At 44.5% G+C, this 25,357-nt stretch overlaps 1 protein-coding gene and 2 non-coding genes across 3 annotated transcripts in view; all 3 read left to right on the forward strand.

The window, feature by feature from the left end:
• Positions 1-185: 185 nt before the first annotated feature.
• Positions 186-25,357, forward strand: part of SF3B3 (splicing factor 3b subunit 3) — a 28,917-nt gene continuing 3,745 nt past the window's right edge. The window contains exons 1-22 of the mRNA XM_058813279.1: positions 186-289; positions 917-1,028; positions 1,413-1,739; positions 2,845-3,017; positions 3,383-3,524; positions 4,452-4,564; positions 5,266-5,403; positions 6,543-6,646; positions 7,835-8,000; positions 8,436-8,531; positions 9,055-9,127; positions 14,531-14,682; positions 15,081-15,236; positions 15,388-15,543; positions 16,238-16,381; positions 17,239-17,361; positions 18,698-18,852; positions 19,940-20,114; positions 20,743-20,948; positions 21,830-21,986; positions 23,351-23,476; positions 24,541-24,753. Coding sequence (XP_058669262.1) covers positions 959-1,028; positions 1,413-1,739; positions 2,845-3,017; positions 3,383-3,524; positions 4,452-4,564; positions 5,266-5,403; positions 6,543-6,646; positions 7,835-8,000; positions 8,436-8,531; positions 9,055-9,127; positions 14,531-14,682; positions 15,081-15,236; positions 15,388-15,543; positions 16,238-16,381; positions 17,239-17,361; positions 18,698-18,852; positions 19,940-20,114; positions 20,743-20,948; positions 21,830-21,986; positions 23,351-23,476; positions 24,541-24,753 — 3,165 coding nt within the window. The 5' untranslated portion in view covers positions 186-289; positions 917-958. The remainder of the gene's footprint in view (positions 290-916; positions 1,029-1,412; positions 1,740-2,844; positions 3,018-3,382; positions 3,525-4,451; positions 4,565-5,265; positions 5,404-6,542; positions 6,647-7,834; positions 8,001-8,435; positions 8,532-9,054; positions 9,128-14,530; positions 14,683-15,080; positions 15,237-15,387; positions 15,544-16,237; positions 16,382-17,238; positions 17,362-18,697; positions 18,853-19,939; positions 20,115-20,742; positions 20,949-21,829; positions 21,987-23,350; positions 23,477-24,540; positions 24,754-25,357) is intronic.
• Positions 2,063-2,144, forward strand: LOC131563712 (small nucleolar RNA SNORD111). Its single transcript, XR_009275318.1, has one exon. It is a non-coding gene; the product is annotated as a small nucleolar RNA SNORD111 (small nucleolar RNA).
• Positions 4,721-4,800, forward strand: LOC131563715 (small nucleolar RNA SNORD111). Its single transcript, XR_009275321.1, has one exon. It is a non-coding gene; the product is annotated as a small nucleolar RNA SNORD111 (small nucleolar RNA).

Consider the following 25,357-nt stretch of genomic DNA (forward strand, 5'->3'; position numbering starts at 1 on the left):
CCGCCCGGCAGCGAGTGAAGCTAACGCTCCTGCCGATCTCCATGCTAGAAGGAGGCTGAGGGTTTTCTTGGGGGGTTTCTTGGTGCAGGCGGCAGCTGCCATAGCGCCGCGATCATTCAGGCACCAATTTGGGCAGCCTCCCTCGCCACAGGGCGCGCGCGCGCGCCGGACACGTGGAAAGCCCCATGGAGAAGGCGCGGGAGGGCAGCGCGCAGGCGCGGCGCTGATGGCGGAGGAGGCCGGCGGCGCCCCCGCCTAGGCCGGAGCAGCATCCGCCGCCATCCGCACGGTGAGCGCAGCTCTGCCCGCCCGGCGGCGGCTCCGCGGCAGGGACGGGCCCCTGGTTTGTGGAGCAGGAGCGTCGCGGACCCCTCGGGGCCTGGGCCGGGTGAGGGCGGCCGGGCCGGGCAGTGACCTGTGGCCGGTTCCCGGGGCGAGCGTTCCGGAGGGCGCGGGGAGGTGCTGGCTCCGTGCCCTGCCGGGGCCTCGGCAAGGCTCAGGGCCGGTTTCCCCGGGCCGGGGCGGCCGCTGGGGCTGGGTTCCGTTCCGAGGAGTCGGCCCCGGGCAGCTGCGGGTGGCTGCACTCGTGTTCAATGAAACGGCGGCGTCAGGGATGTGTGACGGCGCGGGCATCCCGGAGGGCTCCCTAACTGTGTTTGGTTCCTGGAAAGCGAAAGCCGTGACTAATTAGCAGTAATTACTGGGAGTCCTGCTCAGCCGGCCGGCAGTAAGGAGTTCAGCTGGCACCCGGGACACGTTGGGAGAGCCTTTTGCGCTAATAAATACCAGATAGCGCGGTGGCAGTCGGGCTGTGCTGCAAAGTGATCCGTGCACACACGGGAGGGCAGCGGTTCTCTCTGCTGCGTGAAAGGCTTTGCTTTTGAGAAGTTTTATTATTTTGTGTTACTTGTTGCAGAATTACCAGAACTACATAAGCTGAAGCAACTGCGTTGCCAACATGTTTCTGTACAACCTAACGTTGCAGCGTGCCACAGGCATTAGCTTTGCTATCCATGGCAATTTCTCAGGTAATTTTCTCCTCCCTCTGTATGACTTGGCTTGGGGCTTTTTTGGGTACCAGTTTGCTTTGGTACCTCTGGGGTTTTGTTGCTGGTACGTTATCATTTATTGTTGAGTGTTACTTGAGCTGTGGTAGCTTGTGGATAGATTGAGGAAAGTTTGGCTTGATAAATTATCTATAGATTTAGTTTAGTATTCTGACCAATTTTCTGATGTGTTAAAAGCTGTTCTAACAATGAGGGTACGTAATGTGGTGAATAAGTTTCTTTGAGTTTCTCCATGGTAGTCCTAAAATTGGTATTTGGAAGTTCACCCTTCTTCCCTTGTAGCACTTGTTGAAGTTGTGTGTTGTCTTCTGGTCCTGATTTGTGCTTGTGTTTGGGTTTCTTCAGGAACCAAACAACAAGAAATTGTTGTTTCCCGGGGCAAGATCCTGGAGTTACTGCGCCCTGATCCCAACACGGGGAAGGTTCACACGCTGCTGACCGTGGAGGTGTTTGGGGTCATCCGCTCCCTCATGGCCTTCAGGCTGACGGGGGGCACCAAGGATTACATCGTGGTGGGCAGCGACTCGGGGCGCATCGTCATCCTGGAGTACCAGCCCTCCAAGAACGTCTTCGAGAAGATCCACCAGGAGACCTTTGGCAAGAGTGGCTGTCGCAGGATCGTTCCAGGCCAGTACCTGGCTGTGGACCCAAAGGGCCGTGCTGTCATGATCAGTAAGTCTCTCTGTCACCTGCTGTTCTTAGTGTTTTTATCTTCTGTCTTGTGGATGTTTATTTTGGAGCAAATTTCTGCCAGGTGTAATTGGAATTATATAATTATAATTGTTTTAGGTTGTGAGCTGTGTCAAGGAGAACACAGACATTCAGAATTATTCCTTGATGCTGGTGGAATTGCACAAATAAATTGTAGTGCTGAGCCAAAACAAGTTGGAAAGAGACCAGTTTGCTTAGCAGCGTGTAGAGCCCTGAGGTGTGGTGTATGGGAGAGAGGATGGGATTGCAGGTGTCAGTGCTACAGTGTAGCCAGTCAGTTCCCATGGCCTGAAATGATGTTTTGAGTTCATGTCTCTTCTCTGAGATGTCTCATGGAGACAGCTAGATGCATTTCTGATCAGGCTTTTCAGGTAGAAGGACACTTGGGAGAATTTTTTTGCTAAGATTTAGCACGAAGTGTATGGAGGTTTCTCAGTTTGCTGAAGGCAACTCTGTGCAGTGCTGATGGTAATTTACCAAGTATGTCTTTATACCGGGAATAGCAATAATATTTCTTTTCTAACATGTCTGGTTTTCCTGGGTGAGAAAGTAACACAGTCACAGTTGTGCCATTCATGTTGATATTTGAGTGGTGTTTTTTATGTTGTGGATGCTGTATATCAGGTAAGAATACATTTACTTAGTTAAAATATTTCTATGGAAAAGTTTGTAAAATATTTCTGTGGTTTTAAATAGCAGAACATCTGCATGCTTCTTTCCATTTGTCTTTGCTTTCTTGCAGTTTGTCATCTCTTGTGTGGTAACAAGAGTGAGTAGATCTCCCTCAAGCCATTGTAGATGGAATATAGGGCCAGGTGAATGTAGCTCAAAGGGTCAGGCTTTGGCTTTAAAAGGCTGAAGTTGTCATTTTGTCCTTGCAATCTGAAAGATTTACAATGTGATATTCAAGCTTAGTTGGTGGCACGGAGATAAACACCATTGGTGAGCTTCAGCTGAAGTAGTGCTGATGTTCTCTTTCCAAGTTACAGCTCAGTTTTGGGCTGCAGGTATGGTGAGATTTGGTTATCAAGGAATGGGCTTCACGTGCTGTTGTCCTTCTCTGCAGGTGCCATTGAAAAGCAGAAGCTGGTGTATATCCTGAACAGGGATGCTGCTGCTCGACTCACCATCTCCTCCCCTCTGGAAGCCCACAAGGCCAATACCTTGGTCTACCACGTGGTGGGAGTCGACGTGGGGTTTGAAAACCCAATGTTTGCTTGTCTGGAAATGGATTATGAGGTGAGAAGAACTTCATCTCCCTTTGCTGTATTTTGACCTTTGTTGTTCCTGTTCTGTTCTTCATCTGTCACTGGGGAGTGTTGGCTGCTTCTGCTGTCTGGGACAGTTGTCATTTTTTACAGGATTACTGACTTTTTGTCTTGCCTTCAGCCAGAATGGGCAAGTCTCTTCTGTCATGGTGATTGATTCTTTTTGCTTTTCAACTGAAAATATGCCTGTTTTCTTGGTCTGAACTTCTTTTCTGCAGCTTCTAGCAAGTCTTTTGGCCCCATTCTGTTGTTACTCAAAACTGTTTCCCAGCACATCAGCTTTGCTCCTCCTTTTAATCCTTTTTTACAAAGACACCTCCATGTGTTCTGTTTTAGGAAGCAGACAACGATCCAACAGGTGAAGCTGCAGCCAACACACAGCAGACATTGACATTTTATGAACTGGACTTGGGTTTGAACCATGTTGTCAGGAAATACAGTGAGCCCCTGGAAGAGCATGGCAACTTCCTCATAACAGGTACCACCCACAGAGTTGGTTTTTGCATGGGCCTGCTTGGGTCCCGTTCCCCAGGAAAACACAGTCAATACTCTTAGGAGTTATTTCAATTGTAGTCTGAGCCATTAGTATAAATTAATTAATTAACCTTGCAGTCAGGTAATGAGGGGTGGTTCACACAAGTATTCGTGGAAGCAGCTGCTGTTTCAGAGTGCTCCTGTAGCTGGTAGCAGTGCAAAAGGACTTAGTTAATGTGTAGATGCTATTTTACTCTCTTTAATGGGATTCCCTCTGCTGAGGGCAGTAGATGAATGCGTGGACTAAAAGCCCACTTGGAGGGCTTGGATGCAAAGCCAATACAACACCTTCAACCAGGGAAACTGCTGCAGGTTCCTCCCCAAGCACAAAAAGTGCTGAGCTGGGAGAGCATCTTTGTATGCTTGCCCTGTTGCATCTCCTATGAGCAGCTGTGAGACAGACACCAAGTATTGTGCTGAATCTGTTTGATGATGTGATTCGTTACACTGAGATCACAAAGTATGGCTTTAGAAATGCTTCTATTAACTAAAGATGTTAATCCATCTGATGGATTTTTCTAGAAGCAAACATACCAGAAACTGAAAGGTTGTGTTTATCTGACAAGTTGCTAGTGTGGTATTTTGGGCATGTCATGGGCTTTCTAGACAAAAAAAAAAGCCGGGAAGGATAAAACCTAAGCAATTTATCAGAAACTGCATCCTTCCAGATCCCTGATTCCATCTGCCCTGTTCTCATGGTGGCAGCACTTGCAGCTGTACTCAGTCTTTTGTCTTTTCAATAAGAGCAGATTCATATATGCAGGATGATGGAGAGTGTTGGAAATGGTGCTGCATTAAAGAAAACCAAATGTTCTGCAGGCAACCATTCACATCTATGATAAAGACTTTTCTCCTAATAATTTTCTTTCAGTTCCTGGTGGTTCTGATGGCCCCAGTGGTGTGCTGATCTGTTCTGAAAACTATATTACTTACAAAAACTTTGGTGACCAGCCTGATATCAGATGCCCAATTCCCAGAAGACGGGTGAGAATTTTTTAAGATTACGAATGCTTGGAATTTGCCTTTCAAGATTAAGGGCACCAGAAAGGTTTTAAAGTAAGAAAAAAATGAGTTAAAAACATGTTGGCTTATCTACCTCACTGGCTGTGTGTTATCTGAGAGGGAGGATGGAGGTGGGCATAGCCTGAAGTGATGAGTGTGGTTCATGTCTCTTCTCTGAGATTTACACTGGAGATACTCCAAAGACTCTGATCAGGCAGCACTGTCAGTGCAAGATAGGATTACTTGAGATGCTGAATAGTGGCAGTTGTAGCTGCAGGTGAATTCAACAGCTGCTCTGTTGCATCTAAGGGTGCTTCCTCTCCTTTTGGTATTAGGAATGCAGTGCTTTGAACACCTGCCAAGGTGCTCAAAACCAGCTGTGTGTGGGTTACAGCCCTTTCCTGTGTTTTGGGCTTTGATATGTGAGAGTTGCCCAGAGAGGAAGGTAAAACAAGTGAGGGATGATGCTTAGGCACAGTGTCTCACAGCTGTATTTCCTTCTGGGGCAGAGATGTACCAAGGGTGACTACAGGTGTAACAAAGGGATGTGCTTTGTGTTAAAAACCTTCTTACATACTGTGAGCTCTTAAGGCACCTGTGAAATGGAAATACTTCAGTCAGTGAAATCACCTCTGTGCTTGTCAGGTAATTCCACCAATGACCTCCACTGTCTTTCCTGACAGAATGACTTGGATGATCCAGAGAGGGGTATGATCTTTGTCTGCTCTGCAACACATAAGACCAAGTCCATGTTCTTCTTCCTGGCCCAGACAGAGCAGGGAGACATCTTCAAAATTACTCTGGAGACTGATGAAGACATGGTAAGCATCACCTGACTGCAGAAGCATTAATTGAGAGGAGCTCTTAGTCAGTGACTTTCCCTAAGGTGATACATTTTTACTGTTGTGAGTTTAACTGTATAAGGGAACTTGCTTTATGTGATTTGTAAAAGAGTTAACACTGATCACCACTGTGGGTATTACTCATAAAGAGACACAGTGCAAGGTTTGCAGAATCCTCTGAGGATTAAACTGCAGTCATTTGATCATACTTAAAATGTTCTAGAGGTGGTCTTTTTTAAAAGAATATAAACTGTGGTCCATGAAGCTCCTGGAGAGTATTTCAGTAACTTGTTCTGTGGAACTTAGCTTCCCTGGATTCCCTAGCAAGTACCTTCTAGTCTCTTAATTGGCTGTTTACATGCTGCAATCAATATTTTTGCAAGATGAGGTAGTTAGCTTGGCACAGCTGGTCTGTGAGTTGAAATAACAGGCTTGCAGTGGCTTGCTGCTGCTTGTTTTAGTATTCTCTGAAAAGTTCTCTGCTGCAGTGTGATTGGTTGGGCTTTTTTTTAGTAAATGTTGAATGTTAATTTCTCCACCTAAACATGTCATATTTGGTACAGGGGATGATTGTGTAGCAGGCACCAAGCCTGCCAGAGTTCAAGGAGTGACAGTGATCTCAGACATTGTGTGATTTTTGGGGTTGCTCTCTGCAGAGCCGGGAGCTGGCCTTGATAATGCTTGTTGGTCCCTTCCAGCCTGGAATACTCTGTGATTCTGTGATGTTCAAGTGCCTGAAGATTGTTCTTGGATGTTTCACCAACAGCTGTTGTGACCATATCAAATTTAGAAATTTGCTTAGGACAGTTGTTTTTCTAATGGTGCAGAATTGGTGGTGTTCAGTGAAGCAAATTTCTCTTAGGCAGCTTGCCATTTTTACAGCTTTTGTTTTCCAAATTGATTTACAAAAGGCAGAAAGTCTTGGAATAAAACAGACAGCCTGGCTTGTGTGTTCAAATAGTCAGTTGCATTTGTGGGTACCCCAAACTACTGATGTTTTAAGCCTGGCCTGCTCTTGTTCATTTCTTGGGAGAAGATAGCTGGCAGATGTTTGTTATTAAATCACACATGGGGCTCCAGTACTTTAGCATCATATTCACATCTTCATCTGCTTTCAGGTAACAGAGATTCGACTGAAGTATTTTGACACTGTTCCTGTTGCTGCTGCCATGTGTGTGCTGAAAACAGGATTTCTCTTTGTGGCATCTGAATTTGGAAACCAGTGAGTAAACAATTTGACATCAGTGTTTTTTCCCTGAAGCAGAGTGGTTCTGTTCAGACCTGCAGACTGACCCTTGAACTTACTGTGCATAAAAGCCAACACCTCTGATTTAATGGGTAACTTAGTGCTTTGTTCAGAGGGCTTGAGAAGAATAGTTGGATTAGACTATGAATGGGGGAATTTTGTTGTTGTTTGAACTCAGATTAGATGATGAAGTGCAGAGAACAAAAGGTTACTTGCTGTTGCAGCAGATTTTGGAAGAATTGAGCACTTGCTGTTTATGTAGGGTTCATCATGTATCAGATAAATTATCTTTTCAATTAGTTTGATAGTTTTGAATTTTTATGTGTATGGCCCACTCAGAAGTAAATAGGATTTCTTATTAGTAGGTGTGTTCTTTTCCTTACTAGATGTGTACTTGAGGGCTTTCTCTAAATTCATGTTTGGACTTCTAAATACTCTAAATGATCATGCACACCTTTGAAGATTAGCTTAACTGTGTGTGAGGGAGGGATTCACAGGAATGGAGATTTTCCTGACTGTATCTGCAGTCAGCCACCTGAGGGAGCCCCAGCCAGTTTGCTGGACTGAATCTGAACTGAGGAAGCCATATTTGAGCTTTATTAAAAGCAGGAAGTAACTCATTCTGTCTTTCTGTGGGATTTTTTTTTTCTTCTCTGAAGTTTTATTTGTTGTTTTATTGAGCTCATAAATTGGAATAGGGAATGTGGTTAAAATAGTATGATTTAAAAGGTGAGAGTATTCCAATAAAATAGACAAATGTGGAGATGAAGTCCTAGCTATTGGCCTTGCTTTTGGCCTCAGCTGTCAGTGGCTGCTTTGGCTTAAACACAAGAATATCTAAAAGGCTCAAGGGTAAACAAAATACTGAAACTCTGGGATACCTTGCCAGTGACAGCTGCAAATATGAAGGCCTGAAACTGGGAGGTTGTGGGGGGATTTCTTGTTCATGGGTTTTGGTTTTTTTTTTTTCATTGAAGGCCTCTGATTTTTTTAAAATTATATTTTAACCCAGAAGATAATCCTTAAAGCCAAATATTAATAACTGAATAATGTAGGGTTAGATTTCTTTCTTTCCCACTACCTGAATATCTGGTTAAGCCTTACTTAAAGAAGGCTCCATGAGCCTTGCTCTGAAGATGCTGACACACTTTTTTCTGTCTCAAGTTACCTGTACCAGATAGCTCACCTGGGGGATGATGATGAGGAGCCAGAGTTTTCCTCTGCCATGCCTCTTGAGGAAGGAGACACATTCTTTTTCCAGCCCCGACCTCTGAAGAACCTGGTGCTGGTGGATGAGCTGGACAGTTTGTCTCCTATTCTGTGTTGTCAGGTATGTTGCTATCAGCAAGTTCCTGTCTGCCACATGTGTAAGTGGAGTCACCAGCTAAGCTATTCCAGGTTTCCAGAAGTACTGCTCCAGGTAAAGACTCATGGAGAGGCAAATCTGCAGAGTTCTCAGACAGCTGCCTGAGATTGGTACCTGGCCTGGTAGATTTGATTCCTGTGGCAATAAATGCATATCTGAACACCAGGTGTCAGCCAGTGATTCTGTGATGCTTCTCTGTTGACCATCAGACCAGCTGTTTGCAAAGAGTTTCAGTAAAAATTAACATTCAGGGCAGCAGCTGGAACGCCCCATGGCATCTCCACAGCTTTTGGTGTTTGAAAAAACATTCTTAAAGCAGTAGTGTGATATATATATATATATTTATAGTTTTATTTTCTCATTCCATGGACGTTGTTTTGACACTTTTTCTCCACACAGATAGCAGATTTGGCCAATGAAGACACACCCCAGTTGTATGTGGCTTGTGGTCGGGGGCCCAGGTCATCCCTGAGGGTTTTGAGACATGGACTTGAGGTAAGACATGCAGCACTTCAGGAGGAATACCTGAGAGATGAAGACAGTGCAAGGAAATCCTTGAAACAAAGTTGCTGAAATGAGGGGATTGTCCTTTTGCTCTAGTCTGGAGAGCTACTTTCTCTTGTTTCTTGAGGAATAGAAGGGTTTTATTGTGTATTCTTACAGTCTCAAAAGCTTTTTGTTTACTTGTCTTCAACAAAACCTGCATTTTGTTTCTTCTAATACTTGAGTTTATTGAGCTGGAACATTCCTGGTGTCTGCCAGCTGCTGCTGCTCTCTGCTGGGGGTGGATGACCTTGTTTTGAAGCTGATCATCCACAGCAATAATGTTGCCATATCATTGCTGACCATATTTTGCCCTGTAGCACATCTGGCACGGGCTGAGAGCATCAGAATTGGGAATTGTTAGTTTTTCTGCCCAGTTGTGGGAAAGCTTAAAAACCGCTCGTGGTTTGATTGCTTACTCTAGTAAAGTGTAAACATCTGTTTGCAAAAGAACCTTCTTCCTGTTTACTCTTAGGTATCTGAAATGGCTGTCTCAGAGCTGCCTGGTAACCCCAATGCTGTATGGACTGTGAGGAGACATGTTGAAGGTATGCAGTATTTTCCTGAAGCACAGGGAAGTCATAATGTTTTTGTGTGTGGTTTGTTTGTTGTTGTTTTCTGATTTTCTGTCCAAGGAGATAGGAATGGTGCTGCATGATGCTTGTGTGCCATCCTCAGAAGTTGTGGGTTGAGTCAGCAGCCACCTGCTTATCTTAAAAAGCCACCCACCCTCTGGTCCCCTCGTATTGTCACACTTCCTTTTGACAAGGAAGCAGCTGCCTGCAGCTGCATCCATCACCCACTATGCTGTGTCAGCTGTACATTTGCAGCCTGAAGCTGCTGAATTTCTCATGTGTTCCCACTTCCCATAAGTTTTTGCCCGTAAGTTCTTGCTCAAACATCAGCAGGCAACAGCTATTCTTGTTGTTGGACTGTACTCACTATTCTTCATGTGTGTGTTGACAACTGCAGTAATCAGCTCTTTGTGAGAGAGTGGGATACAAATTATGGAACAAAGATGATAAATCAGCAACAGTGTTTGCATTTTATTACTTTCTTCTGTGCATATCTGTGAAAAAACCACTCTGGACTAGGACATACTCTCTATTCAAAAGCCAGCAGTGTGTGGAAGGTTTGTGATTCCAGAAAGATTTAAGATTTTAAGTTGGCAGAATATACTGGATTGGAGGTTTGGTTTGTCATTGGGGTTTATTTTTAATTTTGTGATCTGAAATAATAGCCTTGCTATTACTAATGTACAAGAGGAAATGTAGCACCTTCTGCCTTTCTCTTTATGATGAGAGCAGAATTGCACAGAAACACCTAAACAGCTTGTAGGGAATCTGTTCTGGGTGCTGGCAGTGTCAGGGATTGTTTCCCAAGCAGTGCTTTGTATAACCCTCACAAAGACTCCTCTAGGTTTATACCGGGGATCTGGAAAGGCCAGATTGTTGCAATAGAGGCCTTAGCCTGCTATGCTGACATGACTCCTTGCATTTAAGCAGAGTAGTGTGTCTTCCAGGGAACCAGTAACCCTGTGGGAATTTCAAATCCTGCAGTGGGATTTACCTTGCCATGTGAGACCTGCCATGAATTCCTGTGCTCATGTCCTGAGATTCATGTACTGTCTAAGCAACAAGGGAGGAACTTTGAGCATAAAGTGCCTTCATGTCCCCAAGAAGTAAAAGGGTCAAAAGGAAGTGTTTCCATAGTTCGTATTAAAAAATACATGGTTTTCTGAAAAGAGGCATTCCAGTTTGTTAGAAACCTTTTCTCCAGCATTCTGGAAAAGAAGTTAGTAAGATTTTCTCCCTCTGAGAACTGGAGGCTTCTGACATCACCTTACAGTTTTAAAATCTTTTCTGTTGGGATTCCAGAAGAAGACTTTGACTTTTCAGGAGGTGAAGGACCACTGATGATCTGCAGGAAGCAGGACCAGTCTCATTGCCTTCTCTTCTTTCCACCTTCCAAATTTTCCAGGTTTCAGCATGATCACCTCCATGATTCAGAAAGGCTGGAATCTGTAGTTTTTAAGCTGTGCTACTCACTGTTTATAGTTCTGTGAAACTGATTCCCAAGTTCCAGTTTCTGGAATTCAGAAATTATTTTAGTAGATTTAATCAGAAAGTGCAGAACATTTTCAAACATGTATGTAATCTTTAAAGTGCCCTTGAGGGCACACTTGGCAGCTTGGGGTTGCCCAGCTCTGCCTCAGTGTTGCAGTGTGTGCTGCAAGGCCTCTGCAAGAAACACCCAGGTCTGCAGTCTTCAAAGCAAATACTAACCTTGGCTGGTACGTGGTGATACTCACTACCAATACCAAGCCTTTTTTTTTCTTCCACAGGTGGCTGGTGGTGGAGGTGCTGATCACCACAGGTGTGTACCTACTGCTAGGGGCTACTGTACAGTACCACAGGTTAACCACAGAGAATCCCAACAGCATGGGGCTGCATTGATGCTAAGCACTTCACTAAAAAATTCTAGAAACTGGTTGTGTAGTTGAAGATTGTTGCCCTTGAAGTTGAGTAGCTGAGGAGTAGAAAGCAGATCCCAGTCCATCTTGCAGTCCTTGGAAAGCAAAACAATCAGCTGTGTCTCTGTGGAACAGTCAGTTCTTGCTAAAATTGGATGTGTGTGTTTTAGGGGTATTTTCAGCTCTCTTGTAGACCAAGATTAGGCTTCCAGCTGCTTTGTACAGACCTCCAAGAGAAAAAGATCAAGTGTGCTTGGAGCAGTTGTAGGTATTGCTGGCATGGGAATGTCCTGTGGTTATGGGATTCATCTGCCTGTGAGACAGAAGTGGGTAGGATTTGCACCAAGCTATTCCAGTGGAATGATCAGTGGGTGTAGGTGTGTGCTGTGCTGTGCTGACAGATGGGATTTGGGAGCCAGCATTCCCTACCTGGCACTCCTGCTGCACACAGCGTGCAGTGAGTCAGCACTGCGGAGTCGCCACGCTGTAGTAAACAGAAGCCCAGGAAAATGTGCTGTCATCCCCTCAGAGTCTGCTAACTGAGAGTGATCCTGAGCTCTGACAGTGCTCACCACTTTGCTCCCTGAGCTCCTCTGAGCTTCTGGTGACTGCATTTGTCTCAGTCCAAATTCAGATGTTTCAGAGTGTGAGAAAACGGCCAGGACTGGACTGGCATATAAGAATGGAATTCTCATGGACTAACTCGAACTGAATCCATGATAAATAATAAAAAGCACAGTAGTGTAGAGTTCATGGACTGAAATGTCATGTTTTCATAAGTGTTTGTGATGTTTGCATGAAGCTGCAGAAAACTTGTAATGCATGTGTAGGAGAATGAGTCCAGCTGTGGCTCTTCAGAGTCATTAAAATGTCTCTGTTACTCACTGAAAGGAGCTGACTGGTGCAATTAGTACTGTAATAAGCATCTCTGAAGTCTTGTGTCTGCATACAAAATAATGTCTATCTGTTCAAAACTCTGGGGAGCCTGATGTTTTGCTTGGGATTGTGCAGAGCTAAGTAGACATCTTTTCATATTAAAATCCGTAGATCTTTTCTTTTTCTAACTGAGAACGCTTCTCAGTGTGCCTTAGGGATTTAGTCTTCTTAATTTCAACTAGACTGCTATATTTTCTAAACCAAAAATGTATTGTTTGAACCTAAATGAATGTGTCTTATTCACTGACTTAATGCTGGTAAATCAAACCTTTTATTTCAAAAGCTCCAGCAGAGAGTCATTAAGCAAAACAGACTTCAAGCAAAAATGCACTTGTCATTATTATTGACATAGACTTAAAGGCATGCTCTAATATAACTGTAAGCCAATGGAGAGAAAGAGCTAAAAAGTATTAAGAGGTAGGAATGAGTTTTGGTTTAGATAGGACTAAGGAAATCTGTTTTGTTTTCAGATGGGAGTTCTTTGTCCTATGCCAAATCACATGCTTAAGCTTCCAGCTGGGACACAGTGGTTTATCATGAGAATTGACAGCCCCTAGGGAGGAAGGCAGCAGCTCTGAAGTAATTTGGAAGGCAACAGTGGTCTTTGAAATGCAATTCTTAGAACATCCTGTCTATGGGATATTTATGAATCAAATGCTTAGCCTGTGAACTGCTGGAAACTCCATGATCGAGGAATTGTTGTTGACTTCTGGTGTTGAAAAATCTGTGCAAGTTTGTAGGAGAAGCTGCTGTATAGAAAATAAGTGGTGTGCAAGTGTGTCTTGCTGAGCTCTTATCATCTGCTGTTAATGTTGGAGGAGTTCTCCTGTTTAGCCAAGCATTCAAGTCATTGGTGCTACTGATGGAGTTCTCTCTGCAGATTGAGTTCTTGCTTTCTCATTTCCCCAAATGGACCAGTTCCTCTGTGTAGGATTTTGGAGCTGTTGGAGGTTATAGGCTGTGAGCAGTTAATAGAGTAGTAACAGAGTTTATGCCACAGACTTCTGTTGAAATTGCTTTAGTTACACAGAACTCTTCAGTTTGATCAGAGCTGTGGTCTGTGTACCAGATGTTGCAGAGAAGAATGATTTGGAGTTTTTTTAATTTTTCACTTGCATATTTTCAACTGTATGTAAGAACTTTTTGTTTTAAACGTGACACAGCAGGTTTGGCAATGCTTCCATCTAAACGGGGTGGATAAGAAAAGAATTATTAGTTCTTAAAGCATTTGTTTTGGTTAACCCAGCTCGGGTTCTTTAAGCTGCTGCATCGTATTTTGTGGCATCCCATTTCCATCCCAGTGAGACTCCTTTTTTTTCCTTTTTTGTTAAAGTTATTAACCACTTCTCCCTGTTGGAAAATTACGGAGAGTCTCCTTTCAAGGGCAGAAACTGACAACTCTTATGCCTTCACCTCCACTAGGTACACTGTGGTGCCCAAGTCTGAGCTTTGGGTTGAGTTGGGTTAAAATGAGGAATTTTCTTTTTAAGAAATAGCAGCTGCATGAAACAGCAGTAGAAGTGGAGTTGCTTCTCTGAGACAATCTTATTTCTCTTCCAAGGCTCCTGGCTCCATTTCCCAATAGACTTCATTGTTTCTGTTGCTTTTGTTATTCTCTTTTAATGAGATTGTTCTCTTCCCCTCTTAAGACCTATTGCTTTCTGCAGAGTGAAAGCAGAGAGCAATAAACTGGGATTTTTGCTTTACCCAGTCCTACTACCCTCATTTCCCACAAAGTTTCCCTATTTCCAAATAAGCTCTTAAGATTATTTTGATTAGCATAGCTCCTCCATGTCCAAGCTACAGGAGTCTCCCACGCTGTCCCCTTTGGGAGAAGCCAGTACTGGAGATAATAGAGCAAACACTGACCTTTACTTCTATTGGGATAAATGACAGTATTGCAACTATCCTAAAAATGTAATTGTTTCTTATCCCAGGAGACTCTCACAGTGTGAATGGAAGCCACTTGAGCTTCTGGAGGGCAGTAGAGCAGGTTTAACCCTGAATTCTGCTGCAATGCACCCTAATTGTTCTCTGCAGCCTTTAATTGTGTGGCTGCTAGATAGAGATTGTGGTCCTGTAACCTCCTGTGTGCAACATCTCTGGTGTGGTTTCTGCAGATAGATTCCTTATGTTCAAATTTTTGGAGTACATAATTTAGTTTGACTTTGTTGGGTGTTAAATCTGGATTCATCTCTTTGGGTGATGGGGACAACTGTCTTAAAGACTTGGAGAACTTGAGCATTCTTTGTAAAAAATAGACAAGAATCCTGCTTGCCAGAATGCAGAGCATTATGAATTGACTGTGGATGTGGATCTTGGTTTGATCCCTGGCTCGGGGCTGCGTTGTTTGGAGTCCGGCACTGGCTGGCTTTTGGACAGCGTGTCCTAGAGCGAACTTGTGCAATACTGTCAGCAGCTGTAATTATCACAGGAATTCTGCTGAGGAGTAACTGCTAGACATTTGTCTGCTGATTGTGTTGGGAAGCCTTGCCTTTAATTAATCAGCACTCTTCTTATTTTCCCTGTCTCCCTTGACCAGATGAATTTGATGCCTACATTATCGTGTCCTTCGTTAATGCCACACTGGTGCTGTCTATTGGAGAGACTGTAGAGGAAGTGACTGACTCTGGATTCCTGGGCACTACACCAACCTTGTCCTGCTCCCTTCTTGGTGATGATGCTTTGGTACAGGTAATGGAGAGCTCCTTCTTACATGTCTACTGTCTGCCACTCTCAGCTTGCTGCACAGATGTGATTTCTGCATTAGTGCAACACATGTCTAAAGGTGTGGATTGGCAAAGAATGATGCTGATTCAGCCTTTCCCTTTTTATATCTTGCTAAGTGAAACTGGACAAGTTCAAAAGGGTCATAATCTCCTTCAGTAGTTCCTTGCTGTGGTTGAAAGATGCAGTTCTCCCAGCTGGCAAGAATCATCCTGCTGGTTCAGCTTGGTGCATAGTTCACATCACTGGCTGCCAGGAGTGGTTCTTACCTTTGGCTGCTGCTGAGTCAGAACCACCATTGAAAGGGGAGTTGTGAAGAGATGGTAAATACAGAATTTATGTGATGATTTTTTTTTTTCCTTCAGGTTTATCCAGATGGGATCCGGCACATCCGAGCAGATAAGAGAGTAAATGAATGGAAGACACCAGGGAAGAAAACCATTGTAAAATGTGCTGTGAACCAAAGACAAGTAGTCATAGCACTGACTGGAGGAGAGCTGGTTTACTTTGAGATGGACCCGGTATGTGTGTTAATGTTGTGAATGAGTTTGTAAGAGTGAGGCATGGGTTTGTAAATTGTTTAAAAATTGTGATATTGTTTATATAACAAATCCAAAGCATCGTTTAAAAGCAAAGTATCCAATTAGTAAGTCTTACATTTTTCTCTCTCAGTCAGGACAGCTGAATGAGTACACAGAGAGAAAGGAGATGTCTGCTGACGTCGTTTGCATGAGCCTGGCCAACGTTCCCCCTGGGGAGCAGCGTTCCCGGTTCCTTGCTGTTGGACTGGTGGACAACACTGTCAGAATTATTTCACTTGACCCTTCAGTGAGTAGCTGCTCTGGTTTTACCCTGTCATTGGTTTGAAATGTTCAGAAGGATCCTCCAAAGGTGGACTGTAACCATCCAAACTGTCTTTCTGTGTTCAGATGGGTGAGCAGGAATGGACAGCTTGCATGGTTTTTCTCTGCTGATTGGCAGGAAGCGTGGCCCTTGGTCCTTCCCTCTAACAGATACTCCAGTTTTATTGAGAATCACTTATGCCTCTGGAGGTTCAGCTGATGAGTCACAAAATAATTTTCTTTCATTGTTTTGTTTTGGGTGGGTTTTTTGTTGGGTTTCCCTCTCTCATCTCCCTGTTTGTACCTGTACTAAAAGACTCATTCTGCAGACAAGTTGGCAGCAAACCAAACTTACTGTTCGTTTATCCGCAACAGATAAGGTGTTCAAAGCTGGTTGTAGTAACCTAAATTTTCCTTAGGTCACTCCATGCTAAATAGCAGCAAATGGTGCTAGAATAGTTTGGGAGGATCCAGTTTAGGGCCAGGCAGCTACCACTCCTGCTTGCCAAAATGCACAGAGCCAGCATCTGTTATAACTTCTTTTTTCTTTTTTTTTCTGTGAACACTTCTTTCTGGAAGATCTAAAAGGGCATCTTTAAGCTTCTTAGGTGGAGCTTGAATCCTGTCTTGCCATGCCAAGCCTTGCTGACTGGTGTTGTCCCTCTGTCTGTTTCCCCCAGGATTGTTTACAGCCCCTGAGTATGCAGGCACTGCCTGCACAGCCCGAGTCGCTGTGCATCGTGGAGATGGGTGGCACAGAGAAGCAGGATGAGCTGGGAGAGAGGGGCTCCATTGGCTTTCTGTACCTGAACATTGGACTGCAGGTGAGGGGTTCTTGCCTGGCTCTGGCAGGTTTGTCTTGAGGAGCTTTTGCTTGAAAGTGGATTGTTAAAATAGCTCTGTCATCATGCAGTGGAACACAAAGCCTGCCATCCCTCTTTGTTACAATGTGTTTGACAAGCCAGACTGGGGAGTTCACTGTGTGACTTCATAGAGGTGTGAGTTTCCCCATACATTTTTAGACTAAAGACTAGTCAAAGGACAGTGTATTATACCAGATTTATGTAGGACAGATTGTGCTTTTCCCATTCAAGAGGGAAGCATATTTTAAGAAATATTTCTGGGTGAAACGTTGGGCAGCTCTTTAAAAACTGCCTGTAGGGCAGAGTGTCAAATAAGTAACTGCCCACAAACAGAGGCTCTGCTCTAATAACTTTGCTGTTTCACAACTTTTTGTTACATCCAATACAGATTCTCTGATCTTTGACAAAAAAATGTTGTTTTGACAATTCAACATGTGGTAAAAATAATCATCACAGTTAAGGTTCTTCCACATGCCACAAGTTTGATGTCAGAATGCAATCTCTTTTTGAGGAGCATGAGTTTTTGGGTAAATCCTTTGTACTAAGAGGAATGGGGATCTGGAATTCACCCTCAGGTTTTTATGGCTTGTGTGATACACTAAAGTCCTCAGTCTGTTTTATTTTGGAGGCTGTCCTTTCTGCCCTGTGCAGAACCTGTGCTTTGCTATTAAAAGTGTGGCTGTAGGGGAGAATTGTACCGACAACTAGGAAAACAAACAGCTAATGCTTCAGAAACTGCCTCTAATTGTTTTGAATGATGCACATGGTAAGTTAGTCCTTACCTTCAACCTGGACCTTGTTGTTTTGCTGCTGCCCAGAACGGTGTGCTGCTGCGGACCGTCCTGGACCCCGTCACCGGTGACCTGTCCGACACCAGGACCCGCTACCTCGGCTCCCGGCCCGTCAAACTCTTCCGTGTGCGCATGCAAGGCCAGGAGGCGGTAAGGGAGCTCCTGCAGGGCTGCAGATCCACTCCCCAGGCACCACATCCCAGATTTTCTTATGGGTGGGCAGGGTGGGGAAGCATCCTTACAGCACAGCAGGACCGTCTGGGTAAGGGCGGGAAGTAGAATGACTTCATTATGGAGCTGCCTGGCTCACAGCTTGTTCTTTCACAAACAGCCTTGTTCTTCCTCCCCTTACTGCTGTGTAGTGCTGCCCTGCCTTCTCTGAACTAGGATTTATCTGACCCTTAGGCTGTGTTTACAGTGTGCTTGGAGAGGTCTGAGCAGGTTCTTGGGCTGAGAGATACATCTTGCCTGCTGTAGTGCACAGAGATGGAGAGAGAAAACTTACCCTTGTGCAGAAAACTTACCCTTGAATGCTTGATGCAGTGAATGGTTGTGTCCTTGCATGTTGAGAATAGCTCAGCCAAGGGCTGGACAGCTGCCATACATGGTTCAAGGAAAATATCTGCAAGATTTGGCATAGAAGGAAGAATGTGTTTCATCAGAAGTGCCATTTCCAGCCCTTCTGATGTGGCACTGGGGAAATCAGCCACCCCCTGCTTGACTCATTTTTGGATGACACCTTCAGAGTTGAGAAATACTGCTGATCAGTGTAGGGAGCTGGATCTGGGAATTTGAGCTCAGCTGTAGTGTTAAGGTGCCCTGAGTGAATCTCTTTGACTTGCTCCTGCCAGCTTGGAGATGAGGAGCTTTGCAGCTCTAGCAGAGAATACCTGTAGAATAATCAAGAGTAATCTCTCTCTGCTTTGAGATCAGCTGTTGTCACTCAGGCAGAAACTAAGATTGCACTGAGACTCATTTAGCCAAATGTATAAAGTTGAAAAGTTTGGAAGTCAATTTCCTTCCTTTTTTCTCATAATTTGGTCTAGGCTAGTGATGATTTTTAGTAAATTTCACTACAGGTGCTACAGCACTTGGATTATGACAAAGCAGTAAATATTTATTTCAAAAGACCTGTTCCCATTAGAACAAGCTATTTAAAAAAGGAGAAATTAGAGTATTGTTGGTCTTGACTCTTATAGGTAGCAGTAGAAGATCTTGGCTTTTACAGTGGTGTCAGTGCACCTCAGTTGGACTATTTGTTGTCTTGATAGTGCTTTAAAGTTCCTTTTCATGCCATATTCGATTTCCAGAAAAAACTGAAAGTAAGGAGTGTCTTTCAGGTGTTCTCTGAGCTGGGTGGGGTCCACCCACAAGAATTCAGTTGTTCCAGTGGGGAAGAGCTGGGCACTGTACATGCATTCCTATTGCATAAAGTGAGCTTGCCTCCATTCCCAGACCTAATAAATTTGTTGCCTGTCTTTCCCAGGTGCTGGCCATGTCAAGCCGTTCCTGGCTTAGTTATTCCTATCAATCACGCTTCCACCTGACTCCCCTGTCTTATGAGACACTGGAGTTTGCATCTGGTTTTGCTTCTGAGCAGTGCCCTGAGGGCATTGTGGCCATCTCCACAAACACATTGAGGTAAGCATCAGAGGGGAAACACATGCTTGTGGGCTGGGATGCCAGGCAGGTGAAGCAGTAGTGAATTCCACCTGACATTCAAAAGGAAAGAGGTAAAGTGACTTCAAAAATATTTTTCAATTATGGATAATGATTTGGTAGAAAAACTTGGATGGGTTTCAGAAAACAGACAACATAAGGAAAGTTATGCTGTCAAAAATAAGTGGGGTGTGCTTCTCAGATTTGTATTTTCTAGCTTTTTAAAATAAGTGTCATTCAAGTTACTCTTCAGTTCTCTGATCCTGAGAGAGGGAAGCTTTTAATAAATGTGGACCTGTTATGTATTAGGGTCTTGTGGTTTGTGATCTGAATTGGCTGCTTTGCAGGAAATGAACCACGTGATTTCAGAAACCAGAGGCATGACAGGGATGTGTTTGTTGCCTTTTTTTAAAGATCAGCTGAGATACTAAAAAGATAAATGAAAATAATGGACCACAAATTCAGATGCTGTGCTGTATGCACTTGAACAGGCACTTTTTTCATATCTGTCCTCATTGAAATATTACAGCATTCATTGCTTTTAAAGGAGCCATTCTTTCTGGAAAGACTTGTGGTTTTTAGACACCAAATGCCAGAAGAACTGGCATTTCAGCTAGCAAATCACAGCAAGAAAGAGCTGGCATTGCATTTTTCATACTCTTTTTAACTGAAGTGCCTCTGAGGAGCATTTGATTGTATGTCAAAGTCAGTGTCACATTTAGATTCAGATGATGTGTTCCCCAAATGTGCACTTTCCTTCTTCCGTGTGCTCTTTGTTCCTCTCGGGACAGACTTGCTTCAGCACCAGTCAGAACACATCCTGGGACAGCAAGAGCCCTCAAAGACCTCTTGCTGCAGCACACACCTGTCTCACACCATGGGCTCCCATTTTAGGATGTTGGTTTTGCTCTGCTCTCTGGAGCTGTTTGCTAGTTGCTGTGTGGCCTGAGAAGGGTGCTACTCTCTAGCATTAGTCAGCTTCACAAAGAAAAAGTTTCATCCCAGTTTGATTCTCTTGGACAGCTGTTTTTCAGTTGTATTCAACACTTGTCATGCCTTTATCCCCCAGGATTTTGGCACTGGAGAAGCTGGGAGCAGTCTTCAACCAGGTTGCCTTCCCCTTGCAGTACACACCCCGAAAATTTGTCATTCACCCAGAGAGCAACAACCTGATCATCATCGAGACAGACCACAACGCTTACACTGAGGCCACCAAGGCTCAGAGGAAGCAACAAATGGCTGAGGTAATTGGGCTGGGGGACAGGTACACCCATCTGTTCCCCAGAGGGGGCTTCTGCACCTGGAAGTGCTCCCTCCTCATTAATTCCCAGCTGCCATTACCTGCAAGGCTTTCTCCTCTGTGAGAATGCAGGGACTGGAAGAGGAGTGGAGATCTGCCTCAAAATAGAAATTTCAGCAGAATGCACCACTTCCCAGTGTTCCTTCCTTTGCATGTTGTTAGGAAAGGTTTTAAGAACTACCCTAGTGGAGGACAGTCTTGCTTGTGTAACACTGTTCTGTGGGGTTTCTGTGGTTGGTTGAGGGTGGTTGCATTTCAGTGGGTTGTTTATTTTCTTCTCAGAATTGTTTCCAGGGTTGTTGATCTGGGGAAACAGCTCCCCAGACAACTGTCACTGGAGCAGGGCAGAGCTGACACAGCCATGCTCTGATCTGTAGAGGCTCCCTGGGGAATAAGCTCAGGCTGGGTGGAAGCTTCGGGACTTCATGGGTTTTATGTCTTCACTGGCAGTACCTTTCCCCAGAATACCTGGGCTTAGGCAAAACGGGGAGGTTGTATTCTATGCAGAGCATCAGCATACTGGGATGGGAAATCACTGAGCTGTTCTTTTCTCCTGTCCCTTAATGTTGTAGGAAATGGTGGAGGCTGCAGGTGAGGATGAGAGGGAACTGGCTGCAGAGATGGCTGCAGCCTTTCTGAATGAGAATCTTCCTGAGTCCATCTTTGGTGCTCCCAAGGCAGGGAATGGTCAGTGGGCCTCTGTTATCAGAGTGATGAACCCCATCCAGGGAAATACATTAGATCTGGTTCAGCTGGAGCAGAATGAAGCTGCTTTCAGGTAAGAAGTATTGCCAGTGCAGCAAGAGTCCATGCTTCTGATGAGTCTTAGGTGGTGTTTTTCTTTTGCTTATCAGTTACTGAGTTGAAATCCAGATGGAACATATTATCAAGAGACTGGCTTGAAATTCCAGAAGTGATTGGTCTTGTCTTCCCTTCCAACCGTAATCTTGTCCTCATGTGGCATTAAGAGCTTGTGGTTCTCCAAATGTGGTTGCTGTACCCCAGTGCCCAAAGAACAACACAGGGGTGTAAATGACAGATAAGAGAGCTAGGAATAAGAGAATGTGCTGTTATCTCTCACTTTTCCTTCTCATCCAGATAAACTGAGGATAGATTAAATGAAAAGGGAAGTGTTAGACTGAAGGGGAAAACCAGCACAATAACCATGAAGAATAGCAAGTGCCTCAGCAGGTGAAGTAGAGTTAGGTCATGTTAGTCCAAAAGGCTGACCTGCCATTTCCAATCTGCCCGAGCTATTTACTGAGCAGGAAATAACACTGGAAGATGAGGAAAGTTATTTGTATATGTCCCAATGGGAACAGCCTTTGAAAAATAGCTTCTAGTAGAGTTTTGCACATCACTACACAGTGTCCAGCTTGTGAAAATGTAAACTGGGCATTGTGAAAATATGAAATGCTTTGGGCATATGTGACAGATAGAACACACATGGAGAGTGTAGTGTGGAAGAATGAACAAATCTGTGTTAAACATTTCTACAAGGAGGAAAAATGACTTCTTAAATGAAAATGTCAGTGTTGAAGGGTTGGACTCTCAAATCTCTGCTGGGCAGGTGCAGGCTGTGCTGTCAGGGATGCAGTCTGGTGTGCAGCATTAGTGTGGTGGTGGCACTGATGTCCTGCTGTGTCCTGTCCTTTGCAGTGTGGCCGTGTGCCGCTTCTCCAACACGGGAGATGAGTGGTACGTGCTGGTGGGAGTTGCCAAGGACCTGATCCTGAACCCACGCTCAGTTGCTGGGGGGTTTGTCTACACATACAAGCTGGTGAATAGTGGTGAGAAGCTGGAGTTCCTGCACAAGGTGAGGGGAATGATGGGGACATTTCCAGGCTGAGTGTTGGAGTAGCTCTTACTTGCCTGAGTGCTGCAGTAATACTGCAGTACTTGGTGCATCCTGGGCAAGGTTGTTGTGCTGGTGTTACACACTGGAAGCAGTCTTGGAGAAAATTAGCTGCCTCCTACATAATAATTTGGTACATCTTTTGCAGAGCTGAGGATTGAACACAGATCTCGCAAGAGTCTTAATTTTACTCATCTGATTGGGTAAATTGGAAAGGAGCAGTGTTTTTCATGCCCCTGTTAGGGAGGGAAGGGAAATGGCTGTTTGCTTTCTGGAATATGAGCTCAGAGAGCTGCTTAAGCACTTGTTTACAGAGCAAATTCATCCTTGGGTTACTTGAACCCTGATGCTAAGACTATCAGTCCTTGGCTGACCATGTACAGCTGTTGTGAAGTGTCATCTTCCTTGGATGCTGTTTGATTGTGTGTAGAAATTATTAGTGACCAACTTGTTTGATAGGTCTCAAGGGCTTCAGCAAAAGTTTCAGCAGAAAAATTACTGTTCTTCTCACATGCTTCCAGCATGGCTGAGATTTGAGCAGATGAGCACATGGAAAGGAATGTTGTGGCTTACTCACTTCCTAAAGTCCTGATGCAGTGAGTGGGTTCTGTTCTGGACCGTGGCCTTTTCTGCTGCCACTGAACACCCACTGGGAAGTTGGCAGAGCTGAAGTTGTGAAATAAACTTTTCTTAACCAGTGCATCCAAGATAGGAATGCTGTAACTGGAAACTCTCTACATGTTCTCCTTCTCTGCTGTGGCTGATCATTTTGGATTGATTAGTGGTGGGAGACTTTTCAGACAGTAACCCTGTCTGAGTTACTGAAATTGTGGACACACTGCAGTTGTGTCCACAATACAGCACTTTCGTTGGTGGCAATGTCAGATGGCTGAAATACATTCATGCCTTGCTTTAAAAACAGTCTGGGTAGATTTAGGCAAAGTCTAAAGTTTTTCTGTTGGATGTAAACCAAAACCAAGAATTGAGGCAACCAGACCCTTGTCTTCTTTTGCTGCCTGCCCAGTATGGGGTTCTTACAGCAGTCCTGTACTTCAGTTAGGGTGCACTGCCAAGAGTGTGTTGTGTGTGAGTGCCCATGGCTCTCTTATCTCTGTGTGATATCTGCTGCTGTCAAAAGGCCTGTGAGGGACTGACCTGTTCCCTCTCCTGTAGAAAAAAATTGTTGTGTTAGCCTTTTACATTGGAAGCCTTGATACAGGCCAGTGAACTTCAGCCATATCATTAGCTGAATCTGGTCTGAAGGTTTAGGTAAGGTTAGCTCTCTTAATGATGAGGATTGCACAATCTTCCTCTTCCCTCTCTAGACCCCTGTGGAGGAGGTTCCTGCAGCCATTGCTCCATTCCAAGGCCGAGTGTTAATTGGAGTTGGGAAGCTGCTGCGTGTGTATGACCTGGGCAAGAAGAAACTGCTTCGGAAATGTGAGAACAAGGTACTGCCTTCTGTTCCTGAGCACAGCTCTCCATTTGGAGCAAGTAAAACTTTGCAGCCAGAGTGAAACACAGGCTTTAGCTGCTACTCCAGCCCAAGTGTGTCTATTTGGTCATCAGAGCTGTGTCTTTGCCTTGCTGTGTGCATCTATCCAGAGGAGTGCTGGACTAGGCTGGTCTGTTGTGCTGCCCCTCTGCATCCCACACACACACCATTTTCTTACCACCTTTCTGACAGTAGTGCTGCAAGTTCCTTTTTGTCCCAGCTCAGTTACTGACCATGTGCAGGGGTCTGTACAGACTGTTCCTTTGGCTTCTGCAAACGTGAGAGATCCTAGTGAGATAGAAGAGAATTGCTGGAAATGTTTCATTAGTTTGGGTCATCAGAAGCTGGAGGGTGCATATGACCACTTCATCAGATCCCCAGAATGCTGAAAAGGGGATTTTCTCCTTGAAGTAGATGGTCCTTCTTGCTGAGCATCTCTGGTACTTTAGGAAAAGAAATTGCAGAGCATGATTTTCTAACTTAATTGCCTGCTCCTCCCTCTCTCATGCAAGCTGCAGAACCTGTGCCAGTAGCTCATTACTGCACAAAAGAATTCCTGCAAGCTAACAGACAGACTGGGAACTTGCAGGGGACCTTTTTTTTTTTTTGGTTTGTGTGGTTTTGTTAGTTTAGTTTTTTCCCTAAAACATGACTCACATGAAAAATTGAAGCTTTCCTTCTTGGGCCTTCCATGAGGAGGTAGTGAGGAGACATGGAAGCAATGCCTGCTTGTAAGGATGTCCTGGCATCTCCTGTCATGACCTCACCAGTAGCACTTGTTCCCTGGACAGTGTTCATACAGAGAAGGCTGTGGATGCCGTGTGGTGCATATTAGGTTACCCTGTATTGATGGTGTATTTAGAGTGGGACAGTAGTATGGCAGAAATAAGAGTATTTTTGGAGGAAATGATGGGAAGTGGGGAGTGACCTGCATTCACAGAGGAAAAAAGAGTGTTTCAGTTGGAATAGTTATACTTCCCTGTTTAAAGCACTGAGGTTTTGTCCTTTCTCTCTCAAAAGCACATTGCCAACTACATCTGTGGAATCCAAACCATTGGGCACAGAGTGATTGTTTCAGATGTTCAGGAGAGTTTCATCTGGGTGCGTTACAAAAGGAATGAGAACCAGCTCATTATCTTTGCTGATGACACTTACCCCCGGTGGGTCACCACAGCAACACTCCTGGATTACGACACTGTGGCTGGGGCAGACAAGTTTGGTAACATCTGTGTGGTGAGTGTGCTTTGCTGAAGTTGGGGCTTTTTGGACATATTTTCCCTTAAAACATCCATGATTTATCTTGAAAGAATGAGAATCTGTCATTAGCTGGAGACAACGCCCTGTACCATTGACTTGTTTTCATGGGGTGGCTCTGTCATAATGGGCTGCAGTTTATCTGTTTGTTAAATGAAGCAAATAAGTTAAAGCATCAGCAAGTCATAAACATATTTCTGAGGTGGCCAGTAATTTGTGTTTATATTGCCTCAAAACTTCCTGTCAGTAAACTTTGAAAAGAAGATTGTTGCTGTGAAAGGGCCCATGAGAACTTGAGTCAGGGTTATCACTCTTACTTTTTCTGACTAAACCTCATAGCTGGCATCGAGCTTTCTCTGTCACTTCCTCTTCACAGTTGGCTTTGTCAGCCAACACTTCCCCACTTGGCTGGGTTTCAGCAAGGGAGGAGGAAAGAATAGATGGTCTTTCTGGCAGAGCTTTGATCTCTCTCTGAAGCGTGCTCGGGTGCTCTGGAGTGCGGAGTTCAGCAAGTGTCAGATGCTGCGCCTGCAGGATTGGGCCAAAACACACAAATCAATCCTCTTCAGTTTTCCTGCCCCAC

The sequence above is a fragment of the Ammospiza caudacuta genome, chromosome 13 (genome assembly GCF_027887145.1).
Source record: "Ammospiza caudacuta isolate bAmmCau1 chromosome 13, bAmmCau1.pri, whole genome shotgun sequence".
Classification (NCBI taxonomy): Eukaryota; Metazoa; Chordata; class Aves; order Passeriformes; family Passerellidae; genus Ammospiza; species Ammospiza caudacuta.